At 45.9% G+C, this 12,500-nt stretch overlaps 2 protein-coding genes across 3 annotated transcripts in view; both read left to right on the forward strand.

Moving 5' to 3' along the window:
* Positions 1–3,927, forward strand: part of lrrc9 (leucine rich repeat containing 9) — a 38,590-nt gene extending 34,663 nt beyond the window's left edge. Inside the window, exons 29-32 of the mRNA XM_037538907.1 lie at positions 122–247; positions 471–615; positions 2,403–2,520; positions 3,012–3,927. Coding sequence (XP_037394804.1) covers positions 122–247; positions 471–615; positions 2,403–2,520; positions 3,012–3,051 — 429 coding nt within the window. The 3' untranslated portion in view covers positions 3,052–3,927. The remainder of the gene's footprint in view (positions 1–121; positions 248–470; positions 616–2,402; positions 2,521–3,011) is intronic.
* A 1,734-nt stretch (positions 3,928–5,661) lies between these two features.
* Positions 5,662–12,500, forward strand: part of pcnx4 (pecanex 4) — an 18,129-nt gene continuing 11,290 nt past the window's right edge. The window contains exons 1-5 of one of the 2 annotated variants that reach the window (XM_017720100.2): positions 5,662–5,778; positions 7,036–7,842; positions 8,812–8,994; positions 9,789–10,051; positions 11,193–11,456. In XM_017720100.2, the coding sequence (XP_017575589.1) occupies positions 7,139–7,842; positions 8,812–8,994; positions 9,789–10,051; positions 11,193–11,456 (1,414 nt within the window). In that variant the 5' untranslated portion in view covers positions 5,662–5,778; positions 7,036–7,138. Of the gene's footprint in view, positions 5,797–7,035; positions 7,843–8,811; positions 8,995–9,788; positions 10,052–11,192; positions 11,457–12,500 lie in introns of both variants that reach the window. The other variant, XM_017720101.2, reaches the window with a different exon arrangement.

Here is a 12,500-nt window from a genome sequence, read left to right on the forward strand (position 1 = left end):
ATACATGTTAGAGATAATATTACACACACACACATATGGGATACAGTAGTATTACATGGGATGGTTATTTGGGACATCCTGATATAGTCATATAAAATCAACCTGTATATGTTTATGTCAGGTGGCTCGTCGCAGCCTCCACAGGCCAGTGTTGGTACTGCGTCTCCCTGGCCTGCAGGTGCTGGACGGTATCACGATTACATTGGAGGAACGGACCAGGGCAGAGTTAATGCTGACAGAGGGACAGGTAAACTTATACTGTTATATACTTAAACATTTACATTTGCCAGTTATCTGTCTTACGTGGCGTTTTGGATGTTCACTGTTGATGTTCTACGACTTCAGTTACTAATTACTTTGAAACATATGAAGTTGTAGAATATCGTATTAAAATCATTTATGTACATTTATCTGTAAATAGGTAGGTTTATATGTGACGGCTCATGTTTGTGTGGGTGTGGTGGGTGTAGTACCCCGTTCCTCCAGCATTAGGCGTTGAAGTGGTGTTTCCTGGTTTGTCTCCGCTGATCCGCACTGCTGCCCGGGGCTCCAGCGGCCTTCAGCACGATGTTCTCATCACCGCTAACCTGGAGGATACGCACCACAGCAATAAATGTATGTATAGACACACGTATGAACATAGAATATGTCTCTCTAATTTAAACAAAGCCTTACCTCAAATGCATTCACTTCACTAATAGACTTGATCATGTAGTTTATAGCACTGCATGTACTCACTGTTATCTGTGATGCTTAGTGTTCTCCTCCAGGCGTGTGGAGCTCCAGTGATGTTGTGTCAGCAGCAGTTTGAAAAGATGCGGTGAAGCTTGCTGTTTCTCAGACCAAGCTCATTCCAGCCTTCACCTTCTTGGTTTGCTAGCATTGTGTGATAGAGGGAGACTAGACTAACGGAGCCAGACATGATCTCATCACAAGAACACACAACCAGGGACATCTTGTTATACTTTTGCCTCTGACATGTGCTGCTAATTAGGATTAAGTGACCCTTATTAGTCCCATAACTTCCCCTCTGCATTTAACCCGTCCGTGCAGTGAAACACCACGTACACACTAGGGGCAGTGAGCACACTTGCCCAGAGCAGTGGGCAGCCCTATCCACAGGGTTAGGTGTCTTGCTCAAGGACACCTCAGTCACAAGGACATCAGCTCTGGGGATCGAACCCACGACCTTCTGGTCACAGGACCGGTTCTTTAACCTCCAGCCCACAACTGCCCCTGATTTTGCCATAAACAAGTTTGCAGCTTAATTTTGAGCTTCATGGACTTCAGCCATGCTAATTTATGTTGGATCCATAGAATACTGTCAGGCTTGTAGCACCAGTGCCCCCTACTTTGAGATCCAAGACATCAAACTGGTTTTGAAATTTCCCACTTTCCCCTCACGTTTAGCCCCAAAATTCTCAGGATTGTCAGACGTTCGTGTTACGAGGTCACATCTGGCCCTGCAAAACAAGGCACCTAGCTAGGGAGTAGCCCAAATAAATTGGGGAGAAAATTGGGTAAAACAGCAAAGAAGCATCTCATATGCTTCCCAACATATGCTATGTGGACAAAAGTATTGGGACATGCCTAATGATCCTAATCATTGAATTCAGGTGTTTCTTTGAGTCTCATTGGCACTGCAGCCAAGTCGTCCGCATTTACGCAAAGAATGGGTCGCTCTAAAGAGCTCACTGAATTCGAGCGTGGTGCTGTAATAGGACGCCACCGTTTCCCTCCTGCTGTGAGCGCACTATTGAAAAGTGGAAGCATTGAGGAACCACAGCAACTCAGTCATGAAGTGTCAGACCATGGAGAGTTACAGAGCAGGTCACCAGGAGAACGTTACCTGCCTGGCTGCACTGTGCCAGCTGTAAAGTTTGGTGGAGGAGGAATGATGCTATGGGGTGTTTTTCAGGGGTTGGTCTAGAACCCTTAGTTCTAGTGAAGGGAATCTTAATGACTCATTCTGGACAGCTTTACACCTCAGACTTTGTGGGAACAGTTTGGGGAAGAACCTGTCCTGTTCCAGGCCTGGCTGGGTGAGTTTGGTGTGGAAGAACTTGACTGGCCCTCACAGAGTCCTGACCTCAACCCCGTCCAACACCTTTGGGATGAACTAGATCGGAGATTTTGAGCCAGGCTGTCTTGTCCAACTTCAGTGTTCGACCTCATGGATAAGCGAGAAAAAATGTGGATTTAGAATGGGATTCGTAAAAGCTCCTGTAGGTGTGATGTGTAGGTTTGTCTATATAGTGTATGATAAATCTATAAGCTACCTTTATTTGTTAGCTACGTTAGCCGACTTCAAACTCCAAACACGTCTCAGCTGATCGGCTACGTTTGTTCAAAGGGGACAGGGTTGCAGTTTTGGTCTAACTGTCGTTGTTGCGCTGTGTTAGATAAGAAGCAGCGAGCTGGAAGATCTCATTCCCGCAGCGCGCAGAGCGACAGCCGACACAGAGCCGGACTCAACGGCCACAGGATCTACATCGGCTACCCTACCGACCCCGACAGCAGGTACGTACATGCAAACCACCTGCTGCTAATGGACAAATTAAACAAGATCCACTGGATTAAAACACCTTGTTGAAAGTCTGCCATGAAGAATTAAGGCAGTTCTGAAGGCAAAAGGGGGTCCAACCTTTTACTAGCAAGGTTACTGGCCGGTGAGTGTATATATACACCTTCTAAGCCGCTTCTCCTTCTGGGTTGCGGGGGAGCTGGAGCTTATCCCAGCTGTCACTGGGCGAAAGGCAGGCTACACCCTGGACAGGTTGCCAGTCCATCACAGGGCAGACAGACAGACACACCCACCCAGGGCCAATTTAGCATGTCTTTGGACTGTGGGGAGACTCCACACAGAGGGGACCTGGTCGCCCGGCCGGGGACTCGAACCCAGGTCCTCCTTGCTGTGAGGCGACAGCGCTACCCACCACACCCCTGCTATACCAAAATAACTCATATTAATACATCACATTGTATATTAATAAATCTGATGTTTTCCACAGGTTCCACAGTCACGGTGGACCCAAACCTCCCCCACTGTAACAGGCCGTGAAGTTTGGAGCTGTGATCTTTGTGGTTTTCATCCTGAACTTTATGCATTCCTGTAAAAAAATTTGTTACTACATTAAACATGCAGATGTGTTCTTGTACTGTTTTTTAATTTTATGATGCGTTACATATCTCTACAGAAAATTCTACATTACAGGATATGTCATTTATTAAGAAAGAAGAAAACCTCGTATCTATATTTTTGTTGTTTTTCAGTTTTTGAGGGAATTTGAAAGCACGTTGCTTTGCACATTGTCTGTAAATTTCACGATGAATGGACCAAAAGAAATGGCCCAGAATTACTTCGAAAAACCTCTGGTTCCATTGACTTCCATTAAAAGTTAAGTAGGTTTTTTCCTTCTCCTGTAAAGTCACCACTTTGGAGATACAAGGTTTTCTTCCGACAGCAGCGATAACTATTTGTTCCACCCACACAACCCGATTGTTTAAAAAACATTCTACCTGTGCTTTTATGTCTGATATCTTTTTTGTCATACCTGTATTATTCCACTGACCACCGGTTGCCAAGCAACAACACTGGCTGCTTTACTCCAAGCTGCTGGGTCTACTTTTTTTGGCGGAAGGAATTGCCAGTGTTGAAAACATGTATGTGAGCCAGTGTTCGGGTTTTCTGTGCTTTATCTTTTTATAAACGCAACGTAAAATCATCGCACAAACGTGATCGAACACCGCAGGCGTGAACAAAACCGTGGCTGAGATGATGTTTATCAGAACACACCACCTACGGTTTTCTCCCTCTTGAATGCAGTCATAATATATCCCTTTGCTTTCCTATTCATGTGTCTCCGCACAGTTTAAAGGGCCCATGTCATGGAAAATCACATTTTCCTTACTTTTTTTTTTTTTTTTAATGAAACAGCTGTAGTAGTGTATAAACGCTGATTCAGAGGAAAGTAAGCCTCAAAGACAGCCTGTTTTAAATTCACTGGGTTTGTGACGTCACAAAAACCAGCAAACTTGCATATGTTCACCTATTTAGCCTTTAAACAATTAACCCCACTCGTTTACACTGAAGAGTGTTTCAGTCTAGAATGCTAGGCTGGAGTGCAGGGCCGCCAATCAGAACAGAGCTCATTTAAATATCTCAATTTTGAAGGCACAATAAGTAAAACAGCCTGTGGTCATCAAAAAATGAATTAGGACTGTTTTTAGTGCACAGATTATGAGCGATTTATGGGGGAGTGAGTGGGGGATGGGGGTAAAGTATAAGGAAAATATAGGATATGGGCCTTTAAACCTATATTCCAGTGTTTTCCCCTGGATTCCATGTGAATCTGTGAAGTTTAGAGGCAGTTTGGCTGCCCACAGCCCACAGACTGACCCTTGTGCCAGTTCAATTTGGCATAATCTGCCCCATCAGGTCAATCTGGCCTACAAAGCAATTCACATAATCCAGATTAAACACACCTCTGTCTGGATTACTGCCCTCACTCAGACACAATAAACAGACTGACTGGACCACTCTCTACCGCCTCTCTCTCTCTCTTTATGTGTCTCTCTGTCCAATAATAATAATTAATAATAATAATAATTAATAATAATAATACTTTCACAAGAGAGTAACATAACATGATAACATGAACTCTTTGCAGACAGGCAGGTTAATTCAAGATAAAACCCAAATGAATGAATTTACAGGACACTTTAAAAACACGGTTAAGGGTTCTTTAGCTATTCTTGGGTTCTGCGTTCGATATGGAAACATTTCATGCCTAAATGCTTGCTTGTAAGGCGGAGAACGTGCCGTGTGTGGTTCTATACAGATCCTTTTTGAAAAGGGTTCTATTTGGCACCAAAAGCCTTCTTCTATTGCTATAAGCTTTACATCATAACATCACCAGAACCCTTACTGATGCGACACAGAACCACATACAACACGTTCTCCATCAAACAATGCGGAACCGTTAAGCACGCAAATGGTTCTAAACAGAACTCGCAGTTCTGAACAGAATCGTTGCATTTACTAGCTCAGGTTGAACGTTCTGAAAGTGCTCAAACACACTTGTGAACTGCTGTGTTGTGAAGTGTGGGGTTGGTGGGGTGCAGGAGTGTTAAATCTCAGAGTGAGCTGCTCTTCTGTACCGCATGTAAAAGCTTTTTGATTTTGTTGCAATACCAACATGTTTTGGTAACAAGTGTCCAATAATTTAACATATTAAACAGAAATCTGTTGTGATGAGGCTTCGAAAATGTCAAACAGGTCTGGGAAGCCCTGCTTGGTCAATGAAACCAAAGGCCACGCTCATTTTATCCCATTACTGTGATGCCACTGCTCAAATCTTTCAAGTGTTTAACCCACGTTTGGACCGAAAGACTGTCCATATGAGCTTTTAAGAACAGTTTCCACTTTATTATGATGTATATATATATATATATATATATATATATATATATATATATATATAAACTCCTTCTTCCGTAATAAAGGGCATCAATAGTGAGTTCGTCCCCCTTTGCTGCAGTAACGGCCTCTACTTTGGACGCTTGGAGCATCGCTGTGATGATTTGATTGCACTCAGGACCAGAACTAGGAACGACTTTAGTGACTGTTTGCGAGACAGCGCTGCAATGCGCGCTTGTGGCCGGATGGGGGCGCTCTTCTATGGCGCTCTATGGGAAACATCAGCAATGGGCAGCTTCAGCGAAGGTGGAGATAAACATGCGAACGTCTTACTCGCCTCAAACTCGTCAAACCGAGAGGTGAGTCCGGCTTTAATGGTCAGTATTACTGGGAAAACGACGGGCAGCCGGGCAGCCGGCGTGTGCCTTGTGTCTTAGGCTGGCGGCTGAGTTAGCCTCGCTGCTGGGCTAGCTGGGCTGTTTTTCTCTGTTTTGAACGTAAATATCGCGTTATTGCTGCTCAGTGTGAGTCTGTAACTTCAGAAATGCTTATTTCGGCTCATTCTGGGCGAAAACGGCGCGATTTTAGGATCAGTTTTCCCTTTGTCGCTTTAGCCACAGTGCTGGTGTTTTTTTTAGCGGAGCTGGAGTTAGCTTCTTGTTCGAATTCTGCCGTTCCACCTTAAATGGCGCAGCAGGTACGTTCTGGCGCCTGAGGCGGCGGCGCTCTAACATTACTGCTGCGCTACTTAAGGTGGAACGGGAAATTCGGAAAAGAAGCTGGCGAATAGGAAACCCAATTGAACGTGGACGATAAATAAATAACTAAGCTGACCGTTTATGCGTTAACTGGCCTATAAATAACGTTCCAGTTCATGTACAGTTCGTTTAGATTCGCTGGCTCGTTTCTGTTTTTCGGTTTCTATGGTCGTAGCTGGCTGGTTAGTCTAGCAGCACCAGTCCCCCCACTGCACTGTAAACAGTAGCAGCCCAGCTGCAGCCACAGCATCACTCCTCAGTTTTCCCTTATAATTAAACTCATTTCTGCTCCACTGTGAATCCGGAGGCACTTATCAGTGAGTTTTCTGTGTTTTTCCTCTCATCTGATGCTCTGTGTTTGTGTGTGTGTCATTTTAAGTGCTGTGGTTGTCAGCAGGCATCATTGCCACCACTGCACGCTTAAAAAGAAGGTTCTTCAAGGGTTCCTTGGTAAACCACGAGTTCCGTTCAGAACCTTTTTCACGCTTAAAGCCTCTTTGCATGGTCAGTTGGGCCTATAGATGGATGGAGAATGTGTAAACAGAACCAACAGAAGTGCAAGCTGTACACCATAACAGTACTAGAACCCTCAGAGAAACAGATGAACTACAAAGTGCAGCTATACAGTAAGTGGAGCTGATAAAGTGGACAGTGAGCGCAGAAACGAGGAGGTCAGAATGGATCGAGAGTTTGTGTTGAAGTCTTGTGATGTGATATTTGTCGCCCGCCCATACTGACGATATCGGTGCTACTCAAAAAATGATGAAGTATTTCATCACGATAATAATGAAAATCTTCTCATTGCCCCATGGAGATCATTGCCAGTAACTTGTCTCTTTTCTACTTCTTCTCCTCCAGTAAATGACTCCACTCGTCTGTGAGAAAGGAAAGAAGATGCTGACGATGCCGGTAGGGAGGTTTCAGGGATGTTTGGGGAGATGACCGCTGTGCTGCGTCCATCATGGGCCCTGACGTCCCCCTGCTCAACGACTACAAGCAGGAGTTCTTCTGGAAGCGCTTCCCTCAGACTGTGCTGGGGGGGCCGAGGTTTAAGCTGGGCTACTGTGCCCCCCCGTACGTCTACGTGCACCAGCTGGTGCTGTTCCTGACCCCGTGGCTGCTGGGGGGCGTGGGAACCCTGCTGTACCAGCTGAGGGTGCTGGACGATGCTCGCGCGGGCATCCTTTCCGGGGCGCTCATGCTGGGGGCCGGTGCCACCCTGCAGACGCTGGCCCAGTGCGCGGCACGGAGGACGGGGACGGTCCAGCGGCTTCCGGCCGCCAACAACATCCTGGCGGATGAGGAGGAAGTGGAATTCACACACTGCATCGCTCCGGAGACGGTGCGTTTCGTGGTGCCGGGGAAGAGGTTCATGGTGAACGTAGTTCTGCACACGGTGCTGGCCGGCGCGCTCTGCGGGTTGGGCACGTGGTACCTGCTCCCTGACAGGCTGAGCGTGGTCTATGGAGACACCGGGGCGGGGATGGGCGCGGTGGTGCCCGTGTTCGTGCTCAGCTGGGTGACGCTGTGCATTGCGGAATACTCTCTGATCGTCAACACGGCGACGGAGACGGCCACGTTTCAGCCTCAGGACACCTACGAGATCACTCCCCTCACCAGGCCGCTCTACATCCTCGCCTTCATCGCTGTGGACCTGGCGCTGAGGTAGAACCAGATCCTTCTCACAACCCAAAGACTCAAATGCCTCATTAAATATTATACAGCAGTGAGTTCCTGCCACACAAGCTGGTTGGTTGAGCAGTGTTCTAACTGCTGTTATTTCACCCTAATATCGTGGGTTAATTACAATCAGAATCAGAATCAAGCTTTATTGGCCAGGTTCACTCTGCATCACTCTGCAGAGAGACAGTTGCTAAGCAACAACTCTGACAGCTGTAGGAGACGCTCGAGCCATTTGAACGTTTTTACTTCTTACTTTGCCACAAACAGAAAACGGACACTGTTAAGACCACATCTGACCGGCAGCCGATTTGGTCCGACTCTGAAGATCAGACGACACTAAATTCCCAAACTGTCGTCTCCACTGAGCAGCTTTTCAGTCGGCAGCTGTGACAGAAGAACAGCTGAACAACCTGGAATCAGCCAGAAATTAACCCAACACCATTCGCCAAACTAAACGGGCTGTAAGAAGCTTTACAGACCGGCTGGAACAAAACAGCATTAATACTGATCTGGACAAACTGACCAAACTGAGCTGAACCTGATATTGGGTCAGTTTTACGGCTCAGTCTGATTTGGTCCGACTCTGAAGATCAGACACGTCTGGCGAATGGTGTTAGGTTCATTTCTGGCTGATTCCAGGTTGTTCAGCTGTTCTTCTGTCACAGCTGCCGACTGAAAAGCTGCTCAGTGGTGACGACAGTTTGGGAATTTAGTGTAAGGAGCTGGAGAACGAACTGCCGGCTGAGCAGCGAGTGGGCGGAGCTCGTTACTCTGACGTAGCAACAAGCTGCTCGTTAAGGAGCTCTAATTAGGAGGAAGGAGCTGAACATTAAAACATATTAAATGCCAATCAAATAGGTTCTATATAGAACCATCTATAGCACATTATCTATCAATCTGAAGGCTTTGAGTTTCTGCTGTTTAGTTGAGTGTCTTCCGTCCTCTGTGAAGGTGTATGGGAGGGGGCGTGGCTGAGCTGCAGGTGGCCAGCCAGGTGCTGCACGTGCTGTTTGTGGTCCTGCCGCTGCTGTGGGCTCTGGGCATGCTGTCTCCTCTGGACGCCCTGCTGCTGTGGGCCATGGAGCAGATCCTGGTGCATGGGCTTGGGGGGTCACCCATGGCCACCAACGTCAGGTACGCACTCTGTCAATCATCTGAACACCCCAGGCATCTCTTCTAGTATCAACATATCCAAAGTTTAAAGCAATAGCCTAACAAATATGGTTTAGGGGAAGTCCACTGACTTTTCAAAATTTCTCCAAGATCTAATCAGAGCGGTTCTGAGCGGTTTGGTGTGAAACGCTCCGTTCTAGAGAAACTGACTGAGTCAGAACCGTTCACAGTGGTGGTGATGGGAACCAGACGTCCCTCTAAAAGCTCCTACAGAAAGTTCCTACATGAACTGGTTCTGAATTCACTGCCTGATGACTGAGACGCTGTTTTATGAGAGTTTAGAGAACTTCAACTCCATTCATGATGGAGGGAGACATGCAAGGCGCTGTGCGGCAAAATAGTCCCCAAAGAAAACTCATTATTCCAGATTTTCCACTGTTTTCCATCATCAACATTCCATATAAGCTCAGAAGACTCGTGTAGGTTCTCTGGTGGTTCTGGATGGTAAATAAAGTGTCTATATCTGTGTTGTCGTCATGGAGACGCCTGGTTCCCATCACCACCACTGTAAAGACGTCTGAACCATTTCACACCAAACCGCCTCAGATTACGTCTCACTCACTGGATTAAGCAGACAATTTAAAAAAACTTGTGGAAGTATGTCTGAAGTTGCCTCTTTAGTTTTGCACTAGAGCTACAGTCACCAGCCGTTTACATGCATTTGCTTTTGCTCCAGTTTGGCTCCTCCCACTGTCTGCACATTGTTTAAATTAATAAACACAATCATGTATTTATTTGTGTTTATTCTGCTTTAGGCTGGTGGTGATGTTCCTGGCGTCTGTGTGTGTCGCCGTCTCCACGTTCTTCATCCCTTCTTCCCTTGGCGTGGTCCTCTTCACCGTTGCCATGGGTTACCTCCTCAGTCAGGACCTCACCCAGGTCATGGTGCTTTTTCGGGGCAGAAACCGCGACCAGCCCTCTCTCAGCCTGGGCTGGTTCGGCCTCCCTCTCTCCGTGCTCCTCCTGGCTGGAGCCATGACTGAAGCTGGGCTGCTTCACCAGCTCTCCCCCAGCCCAGGTAACCAGGAGTCAGACAAGAAAGGGTTTTCCTTCTGATTCACTCTGAACAGGAATTGGCTATTGGCTTCATACGAGTATCAATAATCTGTCATTTAGAGGGGAATCTCAGCATGTTTCAGTGGTTGAGGTGTGAACAAAGTTACTTAGTTGTTGTTCAGTTGTTTCGTTGTGACATTATTCATCATAGAGAAACTTTCCAACTCAAATTTCTTTACACTGGGAATGAGTTGGGAAGGAGTTTTACATGGAATGTTGGTGATGGGGGTTACTTCACAACACCCTGCATGTATCTCTCCACTGTGAATACTTTGGACGTCTGGTTCCTGTCACAGCCGCTGTGAACAATTCTGACTCGCTAAGTTTCTCTAGAACGGAGCATTAAATTACATCGGAAATTTAGGAAAATCAGTGGAAATCCCATTTGAGGATAAGTTTATAGACTATAATGCATATATGAAGTGCATTTAGTGTAAAACGGGTCCAGAATGATCTGAAATGGGCTAAATTCTGGCAGAGGGTACTGGGATAAGTACCAATATACTCAAAGAGGTTAAATAGGCCGTTAGTTAATTATGGTTAAATCTGATTTTTTTTTTTTCTTTCTAATTGATTACCAGCTGGAGACGGGTGTGGAACCCTGGAGTATGAGTGAAAATTAACTGGAAAAATTAACTGGTTAACCACATTTTCACTTATTTTGAAGGTGATAAATGTTCTTATTTGTTCACTGTACAGTGTCAACTCTAATTTAAATGAACCTTTTTAACTCCTCGGGACCACCGGTGGGTCCAAACCGCACTTGGTCGTGTTCTTCATAACTTTCATACTCCATAAGCTCCTTTCAGAAGCTGGGCGTCGTGTGAGGCTGTAACTCTTCCTTCCAGTCAAATAGATGGTGATGTCATTTTAAACCCTTATAATAGAAGAAGCTGAATTTGGGCAGGTAGATTCAGATGGTTAAACCAAGATATACCTGGAGAAGTTATAATGAGCTGGAATGAATACGGTTATTAACCCGTTAACCGTTTTAAAAATAAAGTCAGCTTGGAACAGTTACAGGTACTTTAGTTGCTGTTTTCGGTTGCACTGTGTGGAAAATGCTCACTTAATTCCCTGTTAAATGTGTCTGACGTCTGCAGGTAACGTCAGCCTTGGTTCTGGTCCAGTGGAGGTCTGGGGTTCAGCAGGTTCAGCTCCAGGCCGTCAGGCTGCGGTGGGATGGCTCCTCATCGCTCTGCTGTTGGTCACGCGTGTGCTGAGAGAGCTCCAGGGCGCGTGTGTTTGCGGGGGTTTGTTCTTGAACCCCCTGTACCCCCGACAGGTCAGCAGCGCCCAGGCCTTCAGGAGGAGGAGTCGGGGTCTGCGGGTCGCTGGACTCGCCCGCAGAGCGCTGCTCAACCTGGGTGAGGAGATTGTGATACGATATTGTTTCTTTACTTAATGAATCTGTTGATTTTACTTCCTGTAGTGTATTACAGTCTGTCAGGGCGACTGTGTGGATCATATGAACATTATAGAGCTTTTTAAATGAAACAGTAGAAGCCGTATCGCCCCCTACGCTTCCTGTAGTGTATTACAGTCTGTCAGAGCGACTGTGTGGATCATATGAACATTATAGAGCTTTTTAAATGAAACAGTAGAAGCCGTATCGCCCCCTACGCTTCCTGTAGTGTATTACAGTCTGTCAGAGCGACTGTGTGGATCATATGAACATTATAGAGCTTTTTAAATGAAACAGTAGAAGCCGTATCGCCCCCTACGCTTCCTGTAGTGTATTACAGTCTGTCAGAGCGACTGTGTGGATCATATGAACATTATAGAGCTTTTTAAATGAAACAGTAGAAGCCGTATCGCCCCCTACGCTTCCTGTAGTGTATTACAGTCTGTCAGAGCGACTGTGTGGATCATATGAACATTATAGAGCTTTTTAAATGAAACAGTAGAAGCCGTATCGCCCCCTACGCTTCCTGTAGTGTATTACAGTCTGTCAGAGCGACTGTGTGGATCATATGAACATTATAGAGCTTTTTAAATGAAACAGTAGAAGCCGTATCGCCCCCTACGCTTCCTGTAGTGTATTACAGTCTGTCAGAGTGACTGTGTGGATCATATGAACATTATAGAGCTTTTTAAATGAAACAGTAGAAGCCGTATCGCCCCCTACACTTCCTGTAGTGTATTACAGTCTATCAGAGCGACTGTGTGGATCATATGAACATTATAGAGCTTTTTAAATGAAACAGTAGAAGCCGTATCGCCCCCTACGCTTCCTGTAGTGTATTACAGTCTGTCAGAGCGACTGTGTGGATCATATGAACATTATAGAGCTTTTTAAATGAAACAGTAGAAGCCGTATCGCCCCCTACGCTTCCTGTAGTGTATTACAGTCTGTCAGAGCGACTGTGTGGATCATATGAACATTATAGAGCTTTTTAAATGAAACAGTA

This window comes from Pygocentrus nattereri, chromosome 5 (genome assembly GCF_015220715.1).
Source record: "Pygocentrus nattereri isolate fPygNat1 chromosome 5, fPygNat1.pri, whole genome shotgun sequence".
In the NCBI taxonomy this organism is placed as follows: Eukaryota; Metazoa; Chordata; class Actinopteri; order Characiformes; family Serrasalmidae; genus Pygocentrus; species Pygocentrus nattereri.